This window comes from Hyperoodon ampullatus (assembly GCF_949752795.1).
Source record: "Hyperoodon ampullatus genome assembly, chromosome: 18".
NCBI lineage: Eukaryota > Metazoa > Chordata > Mammalia > Artiodactyla > Ziphiidae > Hyperoodon > Hyperoodon ampullatus.
The window spans coordinates 36,363,647-36,390,912 of NC_136931.1; the positions used below are offsets into that span (position 1 = coordinate 36,363,647).

Sequence of the window (27,266 nt, forward strand, 5' to 3'; positions counted from 1 at the left end):
ATTCCCTAGAACTCCTAGGGCTCTGGAATCCAGGGTACTTCTCAGTGGGAATGTTGACTCTTGTTGACTGCTCATTCCACTGCGGGTGAGATTCAGCTTCAATTCCTACCTCAAATGGTTCTCTGGCCACAATGCTGGCCTCATAGATAGGAGGTGAATCTTATGGGTGAGGTCCACCTCTTAGGTTTCTGTCATGGATTATCTGCTTCACAGACTTTCCTCAGTAGCCATCCTCTGTGCAAGATTTTGGTTCCTTCTTTTCTACCCAGAATGTGCTGATATAATAAAGCAGATAGCATTTAACATTGGCACAGTATAATGGGGGAAAGGAAGGAAATTTGCTGCCCAAGTTTCAGCTGAAATAAAATTGGGCAAAACAGGAAGTGACTCTTGGATTTGTGTGCTCTGAATTATTGAAATGGACTGTTTTCCTCCCTCGCTCAGGTATTCTGATCAAAAGGTGATTGTAGTCCTCCTGTACAGCACAGAGAACTATATATTCAGTATCCTATGACAAACCATAATGGAAAAGAATATGAAAAAGAATATACATATATATCCATAACTGAGTCACTTTGCTGTGCAGAGAAATTAACACAGCATTGTAAGTCAACTGTACTTCAATGAAATTTTTTTTTTTAAAGGTGATTGTAATTGGTAGAGACTTTAGGGCTCCCAGAGACAGAGGAGTTGTATTTCTGTTTAGTTAGTCATGGCCTAGCTTGGGACCCAGAAGAGAACGCCTCCCACCCCCCCACCCCAGGATGTGTGAGGCAGGTGCCCAAGGCATGATGGCGTGGAGAGGCTTCCATTGGAACCCTTCAGTAGAGACCCGGAACTGAGAGTCACAGTGGCTTCAAACAGTGCAGGATTAGACCCAGGTATTCAGTCCACAACTGGAGTTTACCTTTGGAAATACTCTTAGTTGCCACACTAATGCCAGGCCACACTTTCCTGCCCTTATAAAAGATGCTCTTGCTGCATCCCGACTGCAGATATTCCTGGCCAGAAAGGTTGTGAAGATACAGAATCATGCATCTGAGGTCAGTGACCAGCACATCCATGTGACCAGTGAAGATCTCACATGCATTAAGTTGATTAAAATGTACACCTGGGGCTTCCCTGGTGGCGCAGTGGTTGAGAGTCTGCCTGCCGATGCAGGGGACACGGGTTCGTGCCCCGGTCCGGGAAGATCCCACATACCGCGGAGCGGCTGGGCCCGTGAGCCATGGCCTCTGAGCCTGCGCGTCCAGAGCTCCGCAACAGGAGAGGCCACAACAGTGAGAGGCCCGTGTACAGCAAAAAAAAAAAAAAAAAAAGTATGGGGTGACTTCAGTGCAAACCTTGGATTCAGTCATAGCAGGAATAGGTCTGGCTTCACTCCAAATATTGCCCCACGTCCTCAGGCCTTCCCTCAGCCTCACCAGTGGGCCTGGCAGGACCGTGTTAAGATCCCATTTACATGGGAGAGCCCCCAGGCTCCCGGAGCACAGTGGGGCCCTGGGCACTGTGGCTGCTGAGCCAGGTGGGGTCTGTGCCCTGGTTGCCCCGGTCCTGAGGCTAGACTCACTCCGCCGCAGACGCACTTGCTGGAGGGCTCGGTGAGGGTTCACGGAAGCCTGGCCTATGTCCCCCCGCAGGCCTGGATCATTGGGGGAGCATTCGGGAAAACATTCTCATGGGAAGCCAGTACCACAAGGCCCGGTGAGCTTCTGGGAGGGGTAGGGCGGGACATCGGGGTGTGTGGCTGGTTTGGAGAGGGACCCCTCGCTGCTAAGAGTGACTTGGCAACTGCTAACTCTTGCTGTGTGCTCACTTATATGCATGCCTGTGTTTCCTTCTCGTCGGGAAAGAAATATTCTTACCATATCCATTTTCTAGGCAAGTCAGGTGAGGCCCCAAAAGATAATTTGTCCAAATTATCTTTGGACAAATATTTGGACAAATAATTTGTCCAAAATCATTCAGCTGCTAGGATATGACAGAGCCAGAATTTGAACCCGGTTGCTTTCAGAAACTTCAGGCTTAACTATTATGCTAGTTTGGCTCAAAATAACCCTCCCCTTCCAAAAATGTTACTTTAAAACTGCGTTAATTAATTCCTAACCTCTAGGTCAAAAGGTAAAACACATGGGGGGGATGAGGTTGTGCAACATAGAGGGAAGGAGTTTGCATTCACAGCCCAGTGGGCCGCCGGCCCCCCACCCACACCCCTCCTTCCCCTTTGCGGCTTCTCCCTCCCAGGGTCCCGGGGTGGACCTGCTTGAGACATGCACTTGGCAATCGTGAGTGAAGTCTAGTCAGTGGAGGATCCAGGAAAAGTGCCCTGATTGCTGCAGCTATGCTTCCAACTCTGCTGGACTCTGGCCTCCTTCGACTGTCTGCTTGATTTTGCAATCTGCCCCTTGTAACAGTGCTGAGGGGCATAGATATGTGGGTGTATAAATCGGTCATCTCCAGCCAGTGGTTCTGTGGGCGCCTCGACATCAGGTCCAATGCCGACTTGGGAGCACCCTGCTAACCCAGCCCCCACCCCGCCTGCTTCTCTTCTCAAATTCCCAGTTAGGCTTAACGGCATCACTGACCTGTGCATCCCAAGGAGCCTGACGCCTCCACCTCTGACACCTTCCACATCTAAGTGGTCAGCAACCCTGGATGACTCAACCTCCTAAAAAGCTCCTGTATTTCCCTTCTCTTCTCCATCTCCACTGCCAGTTCTGGGCTGTGACCTCCTGCTTAAACTGTGCCCACTGCCCCTGCCCTTGGGTCCCTGTCTCTAGCTTTCGCCCTCTCTGTTCCTCTCTGTGCACCGCCGCCAGGTCAGCGGCGGTGCACAGAGACAGCTCTCATCTTGTCGCTGCTCGGCTTTTAGACTGAGATGACTCATAGAGCAATTTTGAAATACCTGTCAAAAATAAAAATGCACCAACTTTTGACTCAGAAAATCCACAGCTAGATATTTAATGCATAGATTATGTCCCCCATGAATACCAAGACCCATGTACAAGAATGTTGACATCGAATTATTCAGGGTAACAAAAGATTAGAAACAACACAAATGTCCAGCATTAGGGCACTGGTTAAACAATTTATGGCACATCCATATAATGGAATACTGTAGTGTCATTAAAACAGTATAAACGTATATCTGCTGCACGTACACATACATCAGTAGATTATTTCTGAATATGTGCATAGGAAACTCTATTAGTGACTGATTCCGAGGAAAGCAACTAAGGGTCAAAGATGCGAGGGAGACTCGCTTTTCACCTTTTCTTCCTTTTGTTCTGTTCAAATATTTACCAAGCGCATGTGCTGGATTAAAAGAAATGAAGGTTCTCAAGATTGCTTTGGCCTTAAAAAACTACAAATAGAGCTACCATATGACCCAGCAATCCCACTACTGGGCCTATACCCTGAGAAAACCATAATTCAAAAAGAGTCATGTACCAAAATGTTCACTGCAGCTCTATTTACAATAGCCAGGAGATGGAAGCAACCTAAGTGTCCATCATCGGATGAATGGATAAAGAAGATGTGGCACATATATACAATGGAATATTACTCAGCCATAAAAAGAAACAAAAATGAATTATTTGTAGTGAGGTGGATGGACCTAGAGTCTGTCATACAGAGTGAAGTAAGTCAGAAAGAGAAAGACAAATACCGTATGCTAACACATATATATGGAATCTAAGAAAAAAAAAAAAAAGCTCATGAAGAACCTAGGGGCAAGACGGGAATAAAGACACAGACCTACTAGAGAATGGACTTGAGGATATGGGGAGGGGGAAGGGCAAGCTGTGACAAAGTGAGAGAGTGGCATGGACAGGTATACACTACCAAACGTAAAATAGATAGCTAGTGGGAAACGGCCACATAGCACAAGGAGATCAGCTCGGTGCTTTGTGACCACCTGGAGGGGTGGGATAGGGAGGGTGGGAGGGAGGGAGATGCAAGAGGGAAGGGATATGGGAACAGATGTATATGTATAGCTGATTCACTTTGTTATAAAGCAGAAACTAACACACCATTGTAAAGCAGTTATACTCCAATAAAGATGTTAAAAAAAAATAAAAGAAATGAAGGGAGGAAGGAAATGAAAAAAGCCTCCTGTGGTTTACCATTAAATGGAGGATCAAGGCCACATTTCTCAGCATGGAATGCAAGCCTTTCCCTTCCAAACTTGGGAAGGCTGGAGGGTGTGCGGCCCGGCCACTTGTCTCTTTAACTCCCTGTCCTTCACAGGTACCTCCAGGTGCTCCACTGCTGCTCCCTGAACCACGACCTGGAAATTCTGCCCTTCGGAGACATGACGGAGGTGAGCGGGAGGCGAGCGTCCCCCAGCCCTGTTGTGACAGAGCTCCTGTCATGGTGTTCTGGGGTCCCCAGCCTGCCTCCCTGGGTAGGTAGAGGAGGGACCCCGGCTCTTCCTTCCCAAAGCACCCAGAGCTGGCGCTGCAGCCTCAGAGCCTCCCACACTGGGGGAGGGAAGTTGGGGCTCATCTGACCTTGTGAGCTGACAAAGAGGCTATCTTGCCCCACAAGAGTGGGAGCTGACCTCCGACTTCTCCTTTTGAAGCAAGAGTGGAGACCCTGTGAAGATAAGAAGCTTCCCGTCGTCCACCTTTGCCCCACCCACTGGCCTGCTCCTCTCTGGCAGCACTTCCTTTGACAGTGGGAATGACAACCATGGCCCCACCACGGCAGTGTCAGTTCTGACTGCTGCATTGTCCTGATAACTCTCCATCTTGCACATCTGTAGCCACCTTTATTCCACATAAGACCTCCATTGTTGTCTTGATTTTGTTATCTAATAATAGTTAGATTATCTTACTGCATTCAAGGTACTATTCTAGCAACTCTAATGTATTGTCTTAGTTAAGCCTCAGATAACCCTAGGAGGTCAGTTCTTTTATTATCCTTCCTTTAAGGATGGGCGTGCTCACCCTGGAGGGCAGAGAGCTCAGCTGTCTTGTTCAGGGCCGTCTTTTCAGTGGGAAGAACCAGGTCTGGTCTGTAAAATGCATCAATAATAGTACTGAGCTCATCAGGATGATGTGAGGTTTAAGTGAGTTGATACCTACATGCTTTGAATTGTGCCTGGCATAGTGTACGTGTTACGCTCTCATTAGAGGAACACAGTAGGCATTTCTTCAGTCTTTGCTGAGTGAGTAGGGAAACTGAGCCTTGCCCAGGTCAAGCAGCTTATCTATGGTCACATGGTGAACTGGAGGCGGAGCAGTGACAACAGGTCACCCTGCTGTTCTTTTTTTTTTTGCGGTATGCGGGCCTCTCACTGTTGTGGCCTCTCCCGTTGTGGAGCACAGGCTCTGGACGCGCAGGCTCAGCGGCCATGGCTCACGGGCCTAGCCGCTCCACGGCATGTGGGATCTTCCCGGACCGGGGCACGAACCCGTGTCCCCTGCATCAGCAGGTGGACTCTCAACCACTGCGCCACCAGGGAAGCCCACCCTGCTGTTCTTTAAACTCTGCTTCTTCTCTACAGAGTCTCCAGAGTTCACAGTAGAGCAGGCATAGGACTTAGACCTTGGCTGCCTCATCCTCAGAGCCTGGCTGAGGGATGCGCCGGCTGGTAGCTGCCTGGGGTGCCAGTCTGCTAGGGGACCCCAGGCATTCTGCCCAGTGATTCTGGTTTGCACCCTCGACTCCTGACATGATGGGTGTCATGGAAGGTGGCCCTTCCCAGGGCAGCCACAGCAGAGCCTGCCCACCACCGCAGCTATGGTACAAACAGTCTTGGGCAATACCTCAAACCCAGGCCAGTGATCCTCCCAGTTGCTGGTTGCAGTCAACGGAGATTTAAAACATGGATAAGATGTAAGAAGGTGCTGTTTCTTGGGAATAAATGATTTACTTTACAAGCTAAATGGTTAAAAGTTTAATACTCCTTCTGAGAAGCTGACTGATTTAGAAAAATTGTATCTAATTATGAATTACGAATTTTAGTTAACTGAAAATCAGTTTTTTCATCCCTTACTAAGCAGATTTTGAAAAATATTTTTTAAATGCCAGGGGTGCCAAATCATTAGGTGTCCAGGAGTGTGCATCGAGGGAGTTCAGTCTGTCCACCTGCCCACCTGGCTGGTGGCAGCACACCTGGCTGGGTCACACTCTAGACACAGTGCCTTTGGCTGCCTGTCCGCAGATCGGGGAGCGGGGCCTCAACCTCTCGGGGGGCAGAAGCAGAGAGTCAGCCTGGCCCGAGCCGTCCACAATGACCGCGAGCTTTACCTGCTGGACGACCCCCTGTCGGCCGTGGGCACCCACGTGGGGAAGCACATCTTTGAGGAGTGCATTAACAAGGCGCTCAGGGGGAAGACCGTCATCCTGGGGACCCACCAGCTGCAGGTGACCACCCTCCCAGGGCTCTGGCCGTGATTGGCAGATAATGTAGCTCCTCAAGCCCCTGCCGTCTCAGCGTGATCAATAACAGCCTCCCAGAAGCTACCGCCTCATCTCAGACCCCGAAGTCAGGGAGAACTTGATTTCCTCTGCTTTCCACGTGGAGAAGACAGGCTGGTAGAAATTGAAACCAAATTTTAAGGTCTCCTTCATTTTCAAAATTGTATGGGTGGCCACTGCTTTTGAAGTTACAGAAAAGAAGAAAAAACTCCCTGAGAGAAGAATTCCCCAAGTCTCACATTCTTCCATCAAGCGCAGTGGCTGTGCTGGGTGCTGCCTCTCACGGGTCCTTTTCCCTAGATATGTTCATACCTGATTTTGGCCTTAAGACCCTATTATTATTTCTCCCTCATCTTCTATTTTGGTTTTACTATTTTTTTTAATTAATTTATTTATTTATTTATTTTTGCTGTGTTGGGTCTTCGTTTCTGCGCGAGGGCTTTCTCCAGTTGCGGCGAGCGGGGGCCACTCTTCATCGCGGTGCAAGGGCCTCTCACTATCGTGGCCTCTCTTGTTGCGGAGCACAGGCTCCAGACACGCAGGCTCAGTAGTTGTGGCTCACAGGCCCAGTTGCTCCACGGCATGTGGGATCCTCCCAGACCAGGGCTCGAAGCCATGTCCCCTGCATCGGCAGGCAGACTCTCAACCACTGTGCCACCAGGGAAGCCCTGGCTTTACTATTTTTTGGTATAAAATATTTAAGACATAAAAACAGGTTAGAAAATAATCTAATGAAAGCCCATGTATCTACCACCCAGATGACACAGTCCAACATTGACGGCCCTCAATTACACTCTCTTCCCTTCTTCCTGCACCACTCACTCGGCTGTTCATTGTTCCCATGTATGTCTTCACACTTTTACAACATACATATGAATCTCCAGATGTGAGCAAGTGTCCTTTTGCATATTTAAAAACTTTATATAATTGACATTTTCCTTTCTGTGTCCTTTGGTAATTTGCTTTTCTACTCAACTTTATATTTTTAAGAACTTCCATGTGAATACATGGAATTTTATTTCATTCTCACTTGCATTGTATTCCAATATCTGAATATTCCAGAATTTATTTCTCCAGGATGGACATTTAGGTTGTTTTCCATTTTTCGGGTTTACAAGAAATGCTTCAACGTACATGCTTCTACATGTGTTTTTACGCACGTGTTTGAGAGGGCTTTTTGTAGGGTAGTGTTTTAGGAGTAGAATTATTGGTTCATAATTCTTCAAAAATCTTTAACTTTACTAGATATTGTCAAATTGTTTTTCAAAGTAGATGTACCAGTCTACAGCCCCTCCCTCACTCCGAACTTTATAAGAGTTCCACTTACCCCAGCCATTGCCAACACCCGGGGTTGTCCAGTGTTTAAGTTTTTGCCAAACTGGTGGCATAAAATATCTTGTCATGATTTAAATTTACATTTTCCTTTTGAATAGTGAAGTTGAATAGCTTTTTGTTTGCTTACTGAAGACCTTATTTCTTCTGACTCTTCAGTATTTAGAGTTTTGCGACCAGATCATTTTGTTAGAAGATGGGAAAATCTGTGAAAAAGGAATTCACAGTGAGTTAATACGGAAGAAGGGACGATATGCCCAGCTCATCCAGAAAATTCCTGGGGAAGCCATACAGGTGATTTCCATCCCACCCCGCTCTCACTCCTGACCCAACGGGGAGGACCACCCCCTGCATCCACAGCTTGTGTTTTCTCCCCAGGGCGTATTGCAGGGCATAGCAAAGGCAGCAGAAGAGCTACAGGTGGAAGGTCAGGCCCAGACCACTTGTCCAGAAGAGCTTCTCAATGAAAATGCTGGTAAAAGTGCTGGGGAACAGAGTGAGAACCTCTGCCTGCCTGCATCTTCCAGAGGCCCTGGCATTTCCTCCTGGATGAGAGACCAGGCCATGTCACTCATTGAATGGGGTCCCAGACATCGCACATACAGGCTACAGATCCAAGTATTTGAGGGCTGTGGGGCGTGAACTGTGCTGGTCAGGAGGCCTGAAGCATCCAGGAAGTGAGTGTTGGTGGGGAAACAGCTGAGCGTGTGCAGAGGCAGAGGCAGGATGGGGGTAGCTTTGACCTCGAGTGGCTCAAATTTAAAACTTTGCAAGGCATCCGGGCCATTAATTCATTACACATTTTTTTTGAGAGCAGAAGTATTGAAAGTTAGAAATGATCTGGGCCCAGTCCTAGGCATCCAGAAGCTCATGGCCTTGCTCTTTTCTGAGACAAGGTAGCAGAAGGGAAAGTCTTTCATTTTTAAAATAAGACAAGTTCTGGATTTGAATTCCAGCTCTGCTGCTCACAAAGCTGTGTGACCTTGGCCAAGCAAGTTAAACTCTCTGAACCCTCACTGGCAAAAGTAGAGGTAATAGTGCTTACATTACAGGGTCGTAGTGGAGGTTAGAAGAGATCAGGTATAGGGAAGGTCTCAGGACAGTGCCTGGCACGTTGTAGGTTTCTGTCACCAATAGAGTCTTCAGCTGCAAAGATCAGAAACCAATTTGGGCAGAAAAATAATTTATTGGCAGAAAAGGATATAGATCATGGAATGAAAGGAAATGTTGAAGAACCAGGCCTCAGCAACTTTGGGGTTTAAAGTAGCAGGAACACGTACAGAATCCTTTTGAAGAAAACCTACTCCAAACGTTTTCCATCTAGTATAATTTCCCTCAAAATTAAAATTCCACAAGAGAGCCCTCTTGTCCAGGGAGAACTGTGGTGTTGCTATTAGAAGAAGGGAGAGCGTCAGGCAGAAACAACAGATGTCCCCCCAACAGGGCTGTCTTCTGTTATTGTTGTAGTTGTCATTGGCAACATCTACTGATATCTCCAGGCACCTGGTCTCTCTGCCCTGCTGTAGGCCAAGAGTCTGCTTGGGCTGGTGTCACAACTGTTTTTTGAGGAGTCGTCTCAGAAGTGTTTTGCTACAAAACATGTTAGCAATCATCTATAAGCCCGCCAGTTGTCAGATGAGAAAACAGAGAGGTTAAGTGATTTGCCTGAAGTTGTACAGTATCATGATGATAATTCTGGAACCCAGGTTTTCTAGTCCTAGGTCACTGCTTTCTTCATTCTCTCCTGCTGTCTCTCTCAAGCCACCAAGTCCTTGGGAACCGCAGGCCCTCCAGGGTTTATTGAATGGCTGGCAATGGACCCCCTTTTCAGACTTTGGAACTGGGGCAAACCTGGAAACCCTGCTAGTTAGAGTCAGCCTTGGGTGTGGCACTGGGTGGCAGCCAGAACAGAAGGCTTTGCAAGGACTCCTCTTGACCCGGGAAGGAGATACAGGAGATGGGGAGGCATACTGTTTCCTTCTTCTTTTCCCTGATCCAGTGCTAGGAAATCAGCTCGCACAGAAGGAGAAGATGGAAAAAGAGTCCCTGAAGTGGAGCATCTACCACCACTACATCCAGGCAGCCGGAGGTACGGGCTGTCAGATGCTCCAGGCCAGGTCTATCCCTGAAGCTGGGTCAGACTGGAATGTGCAAGGTCACGTGAGGTAGAGGGACCCAAAGGGTCATGCTATTCATGAGTTTAACTTACATCATCCCAACCATACTCAACTATAGTAACTCTACCACCATATTCAATGCCGGAAGTTATGTTTTCATGTGTACTTGGCATTTCAAAATCAAATATGGTAAGACATAGGCATGTAAATTATTGTCGCAGAGGGAAAAGTATTACTATGGATCCCTAGAAATAGGCATGGTATGCCATGAATGGGAAGCATCAGGGTTGGTCAGGAGGCAGAGAGGTGGTAAGAGAAAGCATGGCCCAGAGCCTTTATTAGGTTTTTTGTGGGAAGGAGAGGGTGAGGCAGGGTAGGTACACTGAGTAAGCTTAGGATTGGATGGTTCAAACAATTCTGGCAGGCTCTGGGCTATAGCGTTGGTCCTAGTTGTCTGGTACCTGGTCAGGGGGTGATTTAGGGCAGGGGGAATATTGGTTTGGTGTGTGAGAGTCTGCTAAAAGAGGTGATTGGGAGAGTGGTCTGTGGATTGGTTGGTTTGTATATCAAAGATGTGCTCACAAGGAGTCATTTGCTCTCTCTAGGAATTAGCTAACCTTGGGAGGAGCAGTCTTCAGGATTAAGACCCCAAATAACACAGCATTAAGAATACGGAAAATAAGAAAGTATTGTTAATATATTTCCTTGAAATAAAGAGTGCTAACCATACTCTTTATTTCAGTGTTTTACAAACTGCAGGTCTTGGCCCACTAGTGGGTTGTGAAATCAATTGAGTGGATTGTAAGGAGCAATGAGAATAGAAATGAGAATAGAGTAGAAAATATCTGCATGCATCACAAAAGTAACATCGGTGAAGCTTTCATTTTGGTATGTGTTAAAATGTTTCTGGGCTTCCCTGGTGGCGCAGTGGTTGATAATCTGCCTACCAATGCAGGGGACACGGGTTCGAGCCCTGGTCTGGGAAGATCCCACATGCCACGGAGCAACTAGGCCCGTGAGCCATGGCCGCTGAGCCTGCGCGTCTGGAGCCTGTGCTCCGCAACAAGAGAGGCCGCGACAGTGAGAGGCCCGCGCACCACGATGAAAAGTGGCCCCCTCTTGCCACAACTAGAGAAAGCCCTCGCACAGAAATGAAGACTCAACATAGCCATAAATAAATAAAATTTAAAAATAAATAAATAAATAAATAAAAAAAATGCATTTCTGAAGGTGGATGGCAATTAAAGGTTTCAAAGCTACTGCTTTATTAAATGGTGTATGTTACCAAATTCACACACATAACTAAACAAATTCATGCCGTTCATGGGTTTAACTTACATCATCCCAACCATACTCAACTATAGTAACTCTACCACCATAGTCAATGCCGGAAGTTATGTTTTCATGTGTACTTGGCATTTCAAAATCAAATATGGTAAGACACATAGACATGTAAATTATTGTCACGAAGGGAAAAGTATTACTATGGATCCCTAACTAAACTATACAATGTTGTAAGCACAAAACCAAGTCTATGATACTGTGCTTTTTGAGTAATTTAATTTTTGAGAGTATTTTGACTCCATGCCAACTTTTTATTCTTCATTGACTTTGGAACCTAACCCTGGGTAAGGTGTGTCTTCTCTCTACCTGTCTAGGGGAGGAAGAGGTAGGCTGCACATGGGAGATCACCATCCTCACCCCTTCCACCGTGGGCGTCCCTGCAGGACGTAACACAGAGGCTGACCAAAGCAGGGGAGCAGCAAATACTTGTGAAATGCATGAATGAATCAAGAAACCAGTTGATCTGTATTCAGGAAGTACCTAGTATGGACTAGGCTCTGTGCTGAGCTCTGGAGGCAAGGGAGTATAAAGTCACCTAAGAAACTACCCTGTAATCTAGTTGGAGAATTAGGACGCTGCATCCACCAGTAGCAAGAGAGATCTCTGGGACCAGGAATAATCTCAGATGTCATCAAAGAGAGGTGGCCCTTGAGTGGAGCTTAAGGAAGGCTAGAATTCAGGAAAAAGAATATGGGGACACAAACTGGAGAGGTGGATAGAGTGCCAGGGCAAGAGGCAGATGGTAAGGATGGCGTGTACCCTTTGTTTTCTCATCCTTGGCTTCAGCACTCACCAGCTCTGTGACTTTGGGCAAGTTCCTTCCTCTCTTGGAGACTCAGTAAATGGGGATAGGAATTCCCAACTCAAAAATAATGCATATATTTAGTACTCTGCCTGGTGCATGGTACATAATAGTACCTATCAAGTGAAAGGAAGCTGTTGTTTTTATTTTGAACGTTGAACCCTCAGGACCTGCATAAGGGGAACTAACTTCTCTAGAACACTGCTTATGTACCAGGCACTGGGCTGGGTGCTTGACACATGTTACCTCATACCATCTTCAGAGCAACCCCTCACATGAGGCTGGCAGGACTACCATCACCATCTTATATGTAGGGGAGTGGAATGTCACTGACATTTGGTCCCTCACCCAGGCTCTCATAGCTTGTAAGTAGTAGAGCCAGGATTTGAACCCAGGGCTTTCTAACCTTGGAACCCAGCTCTTTCCAGTCCTCTAAGGTGTCTGAGGGAGATCCAAGTGCCTGGGATGGCTGTGCACCTTCTTTTGGCACCTGTGTGTCACCTTTGTCTCCCTCCCCAGGTTACCTGGTCTCTGCCGTGGTTTTCCTGGCGATGACGGTCTTCTTCACAATGTACAACTTGTGGTGGCTGAGCTATTGGCTGGAGCAGGGCTCAGGGGTGAGTGCCATGGTGGGGGTGGGGTGCACTTCTGTGGGCTTGGGTGGAGTGGGGGACTTCTTATTCCTTGGGGCCCTGTGGGCACGGGTTAGGGAAGCCCATGGCAAGCCCAGTGCCTGCCCTTGTGGTGTTGATGAAAGGAGCTCTAGAGGGAACCTCTGGGAGCCAGAACTCTGGGGCTCCCTCCCGGTCTGGGCTCCTGTGTTCACAGAGCGAGTGGTCACCTATGCAGTGTCATAGGGACAAAACCAAGAGGTTTCTGTCCCCAAACAGCTCCCCAAGATTGCTTCACAGTCTGCCTGAGTGACTTTCCTTTGGCAGCTGTTTTGCCTTCTTGCTCTGCGTTATTTAAAATAAGCTTCTGTACTCCCCGTGTGGGGCTGGGAGGCCACGCCCAAGATGGACATGGCCAGACATTAGTTAGAGAAGGGAAAATAGGTTTTATGCGTCACTCCTGACCTCGGGGAAAGAGCTGAGCTCCAGTCTGGTTTGCACAGAGGTGATTTGGGCTTCTTAAAGGGAGAATGAGGGAGGAGGGAAAGCAGGGGCTCAGTTGGGTCAGAGAAGCGAAAAAGTACAAAAGGCTGGTGAGTGTCAGTGTGATTAGGCCAGCTGTGTCTGTAGCCAGCAAGCTGTCTATCCTCCCACGGAGACTGGGAGACAGAGGCTCTGTCCTTTCTGATGATTGCATTTCAAAGGAATGGTTCTCAGGTCCTTAAGAGAGATGTTTCTGAGTTGCAGGAGATACATAGTCACAACTGTGAGCCCTTCTTAGTAAGTGCTCTGAGGAAGGGAGATCAGGGACCTGTCCTCAGGTCCAGGCTGGAAGAAACAGTAAATTTTCCTGGCAGAGGCATTTTAATGAAGGTGGGTGGAGCTGGGATCCTCTAAGCGACATGCCTTAGCCTCTAGAAGCCATGCTAGAATTTGGTCAAGTCTTTTAGCGCAGGAGTTTGCACAGAGTTGTTCCATGTTGAGGGTTCTGCGGCTCTCAGCCATTATGTGCCACGTTAATTCATTAACCTTCCCAGCTCATTCCGAGGTAGGTATCACTGTCCGCATTTTATATTTGCAGAAACAGTGCTTAGAGAGGATAAAGAGGCTTCCCTGAGACGTGAAGGTGCCTTGAACTCTGTGTTTTGAATCCAGGCCATGTTTTTCAAATGCTCTATTTGGTTAACTTTTGAGTCATGTGTCAGACACCGTTTGGTCAGGAAAGCAGGAGCCACTTGAAATATTTAGAGCTTCCAAAGAGTTAATACACAAATTAGAGGCTACACAGCCATTGGAAGGGCTGGAGGGGAGAGGGGAAGCAGGCTCCAGTGGTCTCAGAAGCAGGCAGCACCGAGGGGGCTGATCCTTGGAAGGATGCCTGCAAACCACTGGCCGAACTCCATGGCCCATGCACCTGTCCACAGTTGCCACCAGCGTGTGATGGCTTCTTCTCTTTGAACCTTTAGATTTCCTGTGAGTGCCTCTCCTTGGCAGAATCTAACCTCAGACCATGCTGGCAAGGAGTGTGGCAAACCGAGTTCCCAAGCTCTCCCCTGAATTGCAGTGGGGAGTGTGGAAGGGGGCAGAGGTGATGCTGGATGATCATCTAGCACAGATTTCTAACACCACAGAGTGAAGTAATTTATCAAGCCATTTTCTACCCTGACAGAAGAAAAGAGGCCACATTAGACAGCAGGCTGCCTTGGGACAAAGATGCATTGAGAGAGGGAAGAGTAGAAGTCCTTAAAGTTGTGGGGTTGAGTTTAGAGCAGTCAGGGTGGAGTGGGAGATGGAGTGGAGGCAAGAGCTAGAGTCAGGGAGACTTCTGTGGTAGTGGTCCAGGGGATAGACAATGAGGGCTTAGTCCAGGGCAGGGCAGTGGGGAAGGAGAAGGGAAAAGCAACAGCACTGAGCAGGGAGGTTGTAATGTATAGTTTCACCTTCTACCAGCTACTGAGTCTTATGTAGCCCCAGGAAGAAGGATTTTTCTCCCTGCTGAATTTCACCCTGGACTCACATGGTCTGACCCCCCTAAAAAAGAAAACTCACAGTTTTCCTCTATCCACACACAATGTTTCTGATACCCACTGTGCAGGTTTTTCCCAACATCAACCAGTTCTCCAACTCTCTGGACACTAGCTGGGTGTACTACAATTCAATTCAATTCTGACACTACTTACCTGGAGTTAGCACAGACCCCACAGGTTAAGGGCTCAGTTCCACAAGACTGCTCCCATTTCAGGGGCCAATCACAAGTCTGACTTTCTGTACTTCTGATGAATCAGCTATAAATTGGGGATTCCCATGACTGCCTCTTTGGGTTTGATAATTTGCTAGAAGGGCTCACAGAATTTAGGGAACTATTTTAACCAGATTTTTAAATAAGGGCTATAATAAAGGATACAGGTGCACAGCCAGATGAAAATGTACATAGGGTGGGGTCCAGAAGGGTCCAAAGTGCAGGAGCTTCTGGCACATGGATGTGTTCACCAACCTGGAAGCTCTCCGAGCCCTGTGCTTTAGGGATTTTTATGGTGGCTTCAACATGTAGGCATGATCGATTATTAACTCAATTTCCAGGCTCTCCCCACTTCCCAGAGGATGGGGATGGAGCTGAAAGTTCCAAGCTTGGACTCATGGCTTGGTCTTTCTGGTGACCAGCCCCAATCCTGAAACTATTTAGGGGCCCCCAGCCACTAGTCATCTTATTAGCTACAAAAGACTCTCTTATTGCTCCAGAGACCCCAAAGGTCTTAGAAGCGCTTGTGTCAGGAACCAGAGTCAAAGGCCAAATATTACCACAAATGATGCTCTTAGCATCCCCATCACTTAGGAAATTGCAAGTGTTTTAGGAGCTCTGTGCCAGGAATTGGGGACAAAGACTAAGCATATTTCCTGTCATACCACACCCCCTGTCCTTTCTTGAAGACCAATAGCAGTCAAGAGAGCAATAGGACCACTGCAGACCCAGGTGACATATTGGACAATCCTCAACTGCCCTTTTACCAACTGGCGTATGGCCTCAGCGCCCTGTTCGCAGTCTGCATGGGCATCTGCACCTCGGCGGCTTTCACCAAGGTCATGAGGAAGGCACCCACAGCATTGCACAACAAGCTCTTCAACAAGGTATGGGCCTGAGCACTGGGCGTGGCCAAAGGCTGAGCCCCGACCTTGCTCAACTTTTTTTTTTTTTAAAATACTAGACTTTATTTTTTTTGAGCAGTTTTTGGTCGACAGAAAAGTTGAGCAGAAAATACAGAGTTCTCTTTTATCCCTCACCACATCCTCAGTTTCTCCTATTATTAATATCTTGCTTTAATGGGAGACATCTGTTACAATTGATGAGTCAATATTGATACATTATTATTATCAACTAAAGTCCATAGTTTACATTAAGATTCACTCTTTGTGTTGTACATTCTATGGGTTTTGACAAAAGTATACTGGCATGTGTCTACCATTAAGTATCATACAGAATAGTTTCACTGCCCTAAAAATGCCCTTTGCTCCACCTATTCATCCCTCCCCCTCCCTTCCCCCGACACCTGACAACCACTGATCTTTTTTGCTGTCTCCATGGTTTGGAGAACGTAATGTCATATAGTTGTAAGTGTACATTGGGTCACTAGCTGGGCGGGAGCAGGCCAGGGAATGAGATAGGTGCATTGAAACTCTCCTATCAGTGGAGGCATGATTGTAAAAGTTTAGTGTCCCTTGCTGGAGGGTCAACCCTCAGCTACCAATGCTGGCCTCCGTTGTCTGAGCACTGTCACATAAAGGGTTGTTTATAATTTCCTTAAGTTCCCTTTGAAGTGGGTATTTTAGCCTCATCTTACATATGAGAAAACTGAAACCCCACAAGGGTTATGGTTAGAATGTGTGTTATGGTTAAAATACCAAATTGTCTATGGTATTTCACTACCTCTTGGAAATATCCTTTCTCTCTCTCACTTATCAAATATTACTATGAGCCAGGCTCTGGGGTGGGCATTAGGTTTACAATGGTAAATGAACAATGCAAGTATGGTTTGGGTCATCACGGCCTTATAGTCTCAGGAGGGAGAGGGACAAGAAAATAGGCTGTTGTAATATGGTGTGCAGTTACCCATGGGGTGGGGCACACAGGGCCATAGGAACATGATGCACCTAACCCCAGCTTGGCGGTGGTGGAAGGAAGGTAGGAGTCCAAGAAGGCTTCCTGGAGGAAGTGACCTCTATGCTAAGACCTGAGGATGAATGGGATTTCACCAGTTCAAGATGAAGAGGCGAGCAGAAGCAGAGCATTTCCAGGGAGCTGCATGGAGTTCAGGAAGGCTGGAGCTCAGAGCTGTAGAGAGGGGGCTTCTCAGAGGGATCTCGGGAGGCAAGGAGGCGACCCATCATTCCTTGTAGATTGAATGCAAATTGTGTTTTAATTTTAGGAGGGTGAGGCCAGGGCATTTCCCCACATCTCAGATAAAGCAACTGGCTTGGTGGAGCCAGAAGGCAGGAGAGGGGAAATTTTACCCAAGGCCTGGCACTCTTCACCACCTGGCCTGTGGTGGTGACACCGGCTAGCTGGTCTCTAAGTTTCTGACTCCGCATTCCCAGATTCTAGAAATATCTAGTGCCCAGACCTCAAAGAGATACTCTGTATTTTAATTTTAAGAAATGTTCAAGTTTTTTTCATTAGAAAATACATTTCATATTTAAAACATTTTCCTTTTTCTCATCCTTTCATGGCTTTATTGATTTTAAATTTGCCTTTGTAGTTTTAAATAATCACAGTAAAGGACAAATCTCTGAAAAAATTGGCTCAACTGCGAACTCAACAAACTGTAAAAACAAAAACAGAACCAGATTATTTTGATACTTAAGGAGGCAACCAGAGCCCCTGTCCCTGTGTCCCCACCATTTTCTTCTAATCCCTCGTGAGAATGGGCTCTCACAGACTCCTTTCATGCCACAGCTGAGCTGAGTCCCCCTCCCAAGCCCTTCTCCCTGCACCCCGCTCCCCATGAGTGCTCAGCGTCCTAGAGAGGGTGATTGTTTTAGTTTTTGATTTGTCACAGTGATTGTGACAATTCTTTTTGCTTTAGTTAGCTCATGTATTTAGCAAAAGATTCTGGAGATAAAATTAAAGACAATTTAGAGGCAGGAAAAGAAAACAAGGAAGCTCGCCATCGGCCCCTCTGAAGTTTGCTGCTCCCCACCTTAGACGGCAAATGAACTATACTTGGTCAGCAGGATCCAGGTGTTTGCCATGAGGGCTGCTGTAAGTAAGGGACACTTCGTGACTCAAATAATTATAATTTATTAATAGTCAAAAGGTATTTTCTTCCTTTCTCCCTTCTCCTTTCATTGCTTCCTTTAGGTTTGGCTTTATTAGATACTATTAACTTCTATTCATTTCTTTGTTTTGTGTTATGGCTTGAGAAATACATGGGGAAATAAAAGTGGTCAGTGGTCAGCAGGTCCGTGCCTTGACCCTTTAAGAAATGCCTCCAGTGAAGAGCATGGCTGTGCTGGGGGTGAGGGAAGCCTTGGGAGGCCTGGTCCTGTCATGGTTTTGTCGTTAACTACTTGGGTGACCTTGAGCAAGTCACTAAGCTGCTCCCCCTTCTCTGGGCTTCAGTTTCCTCATCTGTAAAATGAGGAGGATGAACTAGATGGTTTTGTTAGAACTTTTCTAATATGAAATGCTCTTTGATCTCCAAAGGACCTCACATCCACTGCTTTTAGAGGTCAAGTTGGGCTGCCACCTTCAAGAAGGGGCAGTCATGGTTAAAATCTACCCAAGAGTCCATCTTATGCAATTGCAGTGGAATGGCTGCTACTAATTTTTGGTGATACTGAGTGAAATGGTCCCGTCTTTTTTACTGTGAAAAAAGTAAGAGTAAGAGTTGAAAAGAAATGTAAGAGTTAGTATTAATAGCAATACCAGGAGGCAGGTATTGTTCTGAGGACTTTTAATGTATTATCGTTTCCTTCCTTTTTATTTATTTTTTTGTTTTTATTTATTTATTTTTTTAAACTTCTTTATTGGAGTCTGATTGTTTTACAGTGGTGTGTTAGTTTCTGCTTTATAACAAAGTGAATCAGCTATACATATACATATATCCCCATATCTCCTCCCTCTTGCGTCTCCCTCCCTCCCACCCTTTCCTTTCTTTTTAAAATAATAGTTTTATCAGGATATAATTCACATACCATGAAATTTACCCTTTTAACTTATATATTTTAAATATACAATAATATAATATATAATATACAATAATATACCCTTTTATTATTTTTAAAAATTTGTTTTATTTATTTTATTTTTGGCTGAGTTGGGTCTTCATTGCTGTGCATGGGCTTTCTCTGGTCATAGCGAGTGGGGGCCACTCTTTGTTGCGGTGTGTGGGCTTCTCGTTGCAGTGTCTTCTCTTGTTGCAGAGCACAGGCTCTAGGCACGTGGGCTTCAGTAGTTGTGGCACGCAGGCTCAGTAGTTGTGGCTCACAGGCTTTAGAGCACAGGCTCAGTAGTTGTGGTGCACGGGCTTAGTTGCCCCGCAGCATGTGAGATCTTCCCGGACCAGGGCTCGAACCCTAGTCCCCTGCATTGGCGGGCAGATTATTAACAACTGTACCACCAGGGAAGCCCGATAATATACCCTTTTAAATTGTATATTTTAGTATATTTGCAGAGTTGTGCAATCGTCATCACAACTCTGAAGCATTGTTATCATCCCCATTTTACAAATGAGGACACTAAGACTCAGAGGGGTTAAGTAACTTGCCCACAGTCCCATAGTAGTAGGTGGAAGAGTGGGGCAGCCCTGCAGTCCAGGCAAATTGACTCTGTAGCCCCTGCTTTTAACCACTGCTCTATGTTGCCTTCCCTGAATACCCTTTAGGCTGCATCCTGTACCTCTTCAGAGCCTGAGGGTACCTGACGTCTTCATCAAGCAAGGCCTGCAGCCAGCCTCATGACCTAGGTTGCTTTTGTCCTTGCAGGTGCCCCATGTGTTTCTTTGACACCACCCCAACAGGCCGACTCCTGAACTGCTTTGCAGGGGACTTGCATGAGCTGGACCAATTCTTGCCCACTGTGGCTGAACAGTCCCTGCTCCTGATTTTGGTGGTGACCACCATCCTGATGATTGTCAGTGTGGTGTCTCCCTCTGTCCGGCTGATGGGAGTCGTGACACTCATTGTTTGCCTCGTTTATTTTAGGTGAGTAGGTTCTTTTCACTTGTGAATGAGGTTTGTGACTTGGGGTATGAGTCTGGGACCAACCTAGAATTCGAGGGTCCCAGAGGCAGATGGCCCAGGTCACTCACTCCCATTCTTGATGCAGAATGTTCAAGAGGGCCATCAGTGCGTTCAAGAGCCTGGAGAACTACAGTTCCCCTTTATTTTCCCACATCCTCACCACTCTGCACAGCCTGAGCTCCATCCATGTCTGTGGAGAAACTGAAGATTCCATCAGCAAGTGAGTCCCTCTGCGGGGCACAGGAAGCCAGGAAACAGAGCATCTGGAAATAGGATCATCTTCAGAAGAATCAGAGAGAACTCTGTTTTATCCCATTTGTTTCTCCGAGCCTCCAGAACCTCATCTGGAAGATGGTGCTTATAAGAATAAAAAATATAAGTGATATGAAAAATGCTTGTCAACCTTAAAGATCTGTGGCTATTATATACATATATCAATATAATTAATGGTAAGATGTGTTACTGTGTTAACACTTACTGCATTGGTTTTCTTTCTTCTTTCGCTTCCAAACAAGTATCTAAATATAATAAAATAGTAAAGAACAAGGGCTCTTTAAATAACACAATTTTCTTCACTATTCACACCCACAGATTTGCCTTCTAATGTCTGTTGCAACAAACAAACAAATCCTACCATTGTTGCTGGAGTTTAATTGTGTAACATAAACTTATCTACTTGTAAAGATCAGTCAAACATGGTCTGCGCTGAACTACAAGAAGCTTACTGTCTAATGGGAGACAGGAGACACAGATGTATGTTTTTGTAATAATACAGTGTTGAATATGATAAGACAGCATAGGAGAGGAGCAGGTAAAATGCCCTGGGGGTTCAGAGGAGAAAACGACGACCCACATCTGGGGATCAGGGAAAACTTTGGGGAGGAGGCAGCATCTGAGGTAGCCTTGAAGCCCGGGAAAATTGGGGCACGTGAGGTGGTGTGTGCTCTGTTGGCTGAAATACTGGATGAGCCATGGTGCCAGCTCTCCCAGTGGCACTGGAGAGACCCAAGGACTGCGCAGACACTAGGACTAAGGGGATCCTGGAGTGGCACATTCATTCAGTCAACACTGAGAGCCTACCAGGATACAGCAGTAAACAAGGTGGATACGTACAAGGAAGGGATCACTCGCCTTCACTCACTCACAAATCTGGGCATGTATTCACTCTCATTGGCCCAGTTACGGTAACTTGCCCACCCTGGACCAATCATCAAGGCCAGGAGAAGAGAACTGCTGATAGGCCTTAATCGGTCAGAGACCACTCCTAAATCTGGGGTCAGGTGAACTCCATGGCTGAGAAAGGGGTAGGAAGGAATCCCCCCAGTTTTCTTTGTCGGCTCTTTGATGAGAGTGGGGAGCTGGATGCTGGAGGATGCACCCAGTGTCCACCTTGGGAAACCCTGGGTTAGACAAACACATGTGGCTTTCAGGTTGTCCTTTCCTTCTCAGGTTTAAAAGGCTGACGGATGCACAGAATAACTTACCTGCTGATGTTTCTGTCTTCCACGCGATGGGTGGCACTGAAGCTGGAGCTCATGACCAACATGGTGACCTTGATGGTGGCCTTGTTCACGTTTTTTGGAGTCTCCTCTGCCCCCTATTCTACAAAGCCATGGCTATCAGCCTTGTCCTGCAGGTGAGGGAGGGACTCTCAGATGGCAGGTGGTGGCCTGTGGTCTGTGGGCAGACTCAGGGGTCCATGGGACTTTGATCACAGCTTGGGTTTTGGCCGCTTGTGATCTTACGAACGATGTGCTTGGCTTTCTGAATCCGCAGCTTTGTTCTGGTTCCTTGTCACCTTTGAACTGAGACGTCTGTATTTAAAGTGTTTAACAGAATCACAGAATATTGGGATTGAAGGGGAACCCACAGACAACAGAGTCCAGCCCTCCTATTGTGTAGATGGGGAAATTGAGGCTCAGAGAGGGGAAGGAGTTGTCTGAACGCACAGAGTGTTAGAAGCAGAGCCAGGGCAAGACCTCTGACTCCTTGCTTTCCTGTCTGGTGTGTTTTCACTTTACTATTAATACCCTGATTCAGTTGTCAAACTTTTCTGAGGTATCTGGGCGAGGGAGCTGTGGAAAATGTAGGTTTCCCAGTCCTCCCCTGGAGCAGGCCTCTCAGACTTCAAAGTGTATAGGCTTGAAACCGAGCGCTCGGCCCAGCCTGCCAGGCTGATTCAGCCAGGCCTGTGGGGCTGACCGGAGGGCCACACTCCAGAGCATAGCTGCAGGGATTCGGAGTCAAGTCCTTGTCGGGCGGGGTCTTAGAATCTAATTTTAAAAATGGGTTCTTCGTGCCCGGTCCGGGAAGATCTTACATGCCACGGAGCGGCTAGGCCCATGAGCCATGGCCGCTGAGCCTGTGCATCCAGAGCCTGTGCTCCGCAACGGGAGAGGCCGCAAAAGTGAGAGGCTCGTGTACGGCAAAAAAAAAAAAAAAAAAAAAAAAAAAGGGTTCTCAGGGGGACCCTGGTGTAGCAGTTGGCAGGCCTCATGGTCTGAGTTCCTCCATGCCAGGCAGTGGGGCCAAGGTTCATGTCCACAGAGTCCTGGGGAAGGGCTCTCCACGAAGGCATCCTTGAGGCCAGATGCTGACTCAGGGAACGCTGGCCGTCCCCTCCCCCAGGGGTACTCATTAACTATCCTCTCTGGATGCTTTCTTTCTAACTGGGCTTAGGTCTCTTGTGCCCCACACTGAGGCTTCCTTTTGGGTGCAGAGGGGCTCCCTTGTGCTCCTTGTTGAGCCCTGTGGCAGACACATGTTTGCACACACATACGGTGCTGTGCCCACATGCCCATGCCTGTGTGCAGACCCTTCTGAGGGCGCATGGGCCACACAGGAGGCTGTGCAGTGTTCATGCCCACAGACAGCTGCCCTGTGACATAACCAGGGTATCGGGGAGCTCGCACTGAGCCTGTGCCCTGCTGGGTACTTGCTGTGCTTTCTTCCATTGAACTCACACCACCTTCCATGAGATGCGGCCAAGTGGTTAAGAATGTGTGGTTTGGAACATGCAGGTTCACACCAGGCTCTGTCCATCATCAGCTGTGTGACTTTGGGGAAATCTGTTACCCTCCCTATGCCTGGGATTCCTCTTCTATAAAAGGGAGATAATAAAAGTTCTGAAATCATGGACTTGTGAAGAATGTATGTAAACTTGAGGGTTCATGCATGTTAAAAACCTTGGCCCAGAATAAATGCTGGATAAAGGTTTGCTGTTATTGCTCCCAGCTTACAGATAGGAAACTAGAGTTTCTGGAGTTAATTCACCCGTATTCCCACAGCTGCTGAGAGACAGATTTGTCCATGGTAGGGCACACTCTTCTCTCTCTCTTTCTCCCTCTCTCTGACACACACATACATAAGCACACACTCGGCCATGCACAAATACATGCACACGTGCCCCAGTGCAGAGTTGGCCCTGAGCCTTCCAGAACTCTGGGGAGAGGCCCTACACTGGAGTCCTGTAGGATGTGGAGTCACTAAGGCCAGAGATGAGCCTGCCTGCTGCACCCTGTGCCCAGGTTGTCCAGTGCTGGTGCAGGAAGCGGGTGGAGGCTTAGCTCTCCCAGGAGCACCATGCATACGGGTGTCCACTCAAGGTCGACCAGTTGTCCCACCACAGGCCACCAAGGAGGAGCTCTGCCTGGGGGTGTGATGATGTCAGAATGACCCTGGATTCATCCTTTCTTCTCAACATCTGCTGCCCTATTTGAGTGTCTCATCTCTAACCTGGGTAACAACCTCCTAGCCTCCCTGCCTCGCCCACCCCCGAGCCCCTTCCCATCCACCTTCTATACTCTCTCCAGAGTGATCTTTAATTCTAGGTTTCCCTCATGTTACTGCCTTGGTTAGAACCTCTAGAGACTCCCTGTCTCCTTATGCACCAAACCTAAGCCATGGACCTATGTTCCAGGCCCTCAAATCTGGCCTCAGACCCCACATGCACTCTCTCCTCTTGTCAAACTGGTACTTTGACTTCTGCATGCACTCTTGAGAAAATTCAGGCTTTGGGAGGCAGGTAACACACACCATGTTGCTTTGTAGCCCTAAGAGTTTTCTTAGTAAATATTAGAGATGTTTCTGGTTGCAAGCCAAAGTAAGCCAAAGAACCAGTTCAAAATGGCCTTGACAATCTGGCAACTTATTATCCTATGTGACCGGAAGGCTGGGGTAAGGCTGTTCTCTGTTGACTAATTTACTGGCCTAGCATGAACCCATGATCATTTGATCTTTCTGCTCTGGCATCCACGCCTGATTTTTGTCCTCAGGATTGTCTGCTCAAGTTCACAAAATGGTTGCTGAAGCCCCAAGCAGCACATCCTCACCCAGAAACTGCCGAAGGCTGGAGAGTAGATAACTTTTTCCATGTGTCCCCTTGTAAGAGCAAGGAGTAGCTTCCTGGAATGCTCACATCTGAGTCTTCCTTGTGCTTTGCTGGCCAGAGCTGTGTCATGGCTCACTCCTAAACCAGTCATTGGCAAGAGGAGAGGATTAACATAAGTGGTTTGGAGTAACCAAGCCTTCCTGGAATTCCAAGCTGTAGAAACCTGAACATAACAGAGGGTGTGTTAGCAAGGAAGGAAGAGGCGACCAGCTGTGGATAGGCAATCAACTGTGTCTGATATCCCTTCCCAGCTCAGTGTCATTTCAGGATAGTGACTCCTTCTCTGACTTATATAGGCTTTCCCTCCCTGGCCTCCCTGGTCCGTACGTACCCTTTGCTTTAGCTGCAGTCAAATGGCCTGCAGGGTCCTGAATGTATGCTGCCACTTTACTACTGTCAAGACTTTGTCCCTCTATTAGGAACGCCTCTCTCCACCTGTGTTTAGCTGGCTAAATCCCACCTCTCCTTAAAAAGGTAGCTCCAGTGCCAACTCCTCCAGGAAGCCTTCCCTGTGGCCCTTGTCTGCTGACTGTCTGCTGGCCACGACGGTGCTGTGGGCTGACTCTGTCATGCTGCCTTCTCTGCTGACCTATCTCCCCATCTGACTGGGCACTCCTCGAGGGCAGGAACTGTGTCTGTTGCACTTTAAGCATGGAGCCTGGCCCAGCACCTCCATGAGAGTTTGTTGACTGACTGTATAATGGAGTTGTTGCCCAGCACCTTCTGCATGGCCTGGGGGGTACAGAGCATAAAGACTGGGTCCCCATCCCAGCTCTGCCTTCGGCTTCCAGGTGATTCTCTGTTTACCATTTCTTCTATTTGGACCTCCATTTCCTCATCTATAGTGCCTCCAATTCCCAAGAATCCCTGAGACACCTCTTAACCTGGGTTTCCCTGAAGGCAGAGCCTGAGACAAGGACTCAGATTCAGGTAGATTTTTTGTGAGATGCTCCCTGGAAAGAGGACCAAGGGAACAGGAGCACGAGACAGGGAAGTTGGAACTGTACCATGAGATTGTGTCATTGAGGTCACTGCTCTAGGTCATCAGCACTCAACTCCCAGGATTGTCCCCCGAAGGCTGAGAGACAGGAGCCTTCATCTGCTGGCTCTTTTCCCCTTTAGTTGAGGGCTGCTCCCAAGGGCCGTAACACCCGTGTTTCTGGGCTGCGCATGGGCTGAGTGGGCTCCTGTGGTGTGGATGAAGGTTTTGAATGGAAAGCAGAGGGTTCCTGAGGTGGAACGGGGTTGGTAGGGTTGCTCGCCTACAACTGCCCACCACAGCTTCAGTGAAACTTAGGAGTAGCCTCAGGGGGGCGCCAGAGGTACCTGCTCCATCCCTATAAGGGAAGTTGTCTTGGTTTGAAGAGTTGCTCGGGAGGAATGGCAACTCCCAGTCTTCAGGAGTGGAGAGAGCCTGAGCTCACCCCCACAGCCTGCTAGCCTGATGCTTCTCCTTCGTTCCAGCTGGCGTCCAACTTCCAGGCCTGTGTCCGGATTAGTTCTGAGACAGAGGCGTACTTTACAGCTGTGGAGAGGATGCTGCAGTACATGAAGGTGGGACACAGGTCTGGGCTTTGTGCAGGGAGATCTGGAAGGCTCACACCCAGCCTGGGGCTCAGCTTCTGTGGCCTCTGCAAGCCGCAACACCTCAGGGGCCCTGAGATTTTCCCAGGAGGCAGCTGGGCTCCTGGTCCTTCCTCCCCATCTCCCCTGGAACTGTGCATATCATCTCGCAGAAGCTCTTCCACACCCATTGGCTCATTTTGACCACATCCCTCATGGCATTCTTGGATGTAGAGGGAATGATCTGCCCTTTTCAGAAGTGAGGGGTTTGCACAAATATAATAATACTAATGATGACAATAATAATTGTTATTAATATTGCTTCTATTTATGTCCTAGCATTTAAGAGCCCAGATTTTGGAGCCAGATCACCTGGGTTCAGGTCTAAGCTTTGCCACGTGAGTCAGCTGTGTACCCTTGTGAATTACTCAGCCTTTCTGCTCCCCATCTCTGAAATGGGACAAATCACAGTATCTACTTCATTGGGTTATTACAAAGATTAAATAACATCACATGCAAATCACTTAGCATAGTGCCTGGCCCATAGTAAAGGTTCACTATAATGATATGTAGATTATTTCATGGAATCACAAAACAACTTAATGAGGTTGACTGAATTATTACCCCCAACATCCAGAGGAGGAGACTTTCCTCCCAATACACCCACCATGCTCGATGCAGAGCTGTGGGCTTGGTGTCAGGCAGCCCTGGGTTTAAGTCCCCGGTCGTCCACTCACCAGCTGTGTGGTGTTAGCATGTCATGTGACCTGTTTGAGCCTCTGTTTCCTCACCTGTGAAATCATCCAAAATTGCCTACCCCCTAGGATAGTGATCGAGAGAGATTAAGTCTGCATGAGGGCTCTGAGCTATAAAACATGCCCCACAGGGGTGAGTTAGCTCTGCTGTCCTTATTATCATTTTTCTGGATTCTGTTTCTTTAGAGCCTCATACAATAAATTAGAGAGAGTTTTCTATGTTAATAACAAGGGGACTAACTCTATGGTTTCTCACTCTTTAGGGATAAAATCATGTGCATTTCAGGTGATTGGGGGTGGGATGTCCTCTTGGGGTGTCCTCTGATCACATGGTGGTGGCTTGACCCTGGTTCAGGGCAGGCTGGGGTGCGTCACACACCCAACAGCTAGAGACCAGTGGGTCAGCAGGGGATGGGCAGAGATGGAGGATAACTACTGATTTCTTTTTCTTTCTTTAAAAATGAGATGTGTGTCTCTGAAGCTCCTTTACCATAGAGGGCACAAACTGTCTCCACGGGTGGCCGCAGCATGGGGAAATCACATTCCGGGATTATCAGATGAAATACAGAGACAACACGCCTACTGTCCTCTACAGCCTCAACCTGACGATTCATGGCCAGGAAGTGGTGGGCATCATGGGAACGATGGGCTCTGTTGAGCTGAGTGCCCGGGGTACCCCCGTTTTCATTG

At 47.6% G+C, this 27,266-nt stretch overlaps 1 protein-coding gene across 1 annotated transcript in view; it reads left to right on the plus strand.

Annotated features, from left to right (window-relative positions):
* Positions 1-27,266, plus strand: part of ABCC11 (ATP binding cassette subfamily C member 11) — a gene marked incomplete at both ends in the record, with an annotated part of 50,198 nt that overhangs the window by 14,982 nt on the left and 7,950 nt on the right. Inside the window, 19 exon segments of the mRNA XM_079724060.1 lie at positions 996-1,130; positions 1,581-1,650; positions 1,653-1,704; positions 4,249-4,321; positions 6,170-6,191; positions 6,194-6,372; positions 7,918-8,052; positions 8,137-8,233; positions 9,758-9,847; positions 12,541-12,638; positions 15,561-15,758; positions 19,603-19,829; positions 19,954-20,088; positions 21,318-21,348; positions 21,350-21,467; positions 21,470-21,504; positions 25,723-25,812; positions 27,042-27,063; positions 27,066-27,239. Of these exon segments, the coding sequence (XP_079580186.1) occupies positions 996-1,130; positions 1,581-1,650; positions 1,653-1,704; positions 4,249-4,321; positions 6,170-6,191; positions 6,194-6,372; positions 7,918-8,052; positions 8,137-8,233; positions 9,758-9,847; positions 12,541-12,638; positions 15,561-15,758; positions 19,603-19,829; positions 19,954-20,088; positions 21,318-21,348; positions 21,350-21,467; positions 21,470-21,504; positions 25,723-25,812; positions 27,042-27,063; positions 27,066-27,239 (1,981 nt within the window).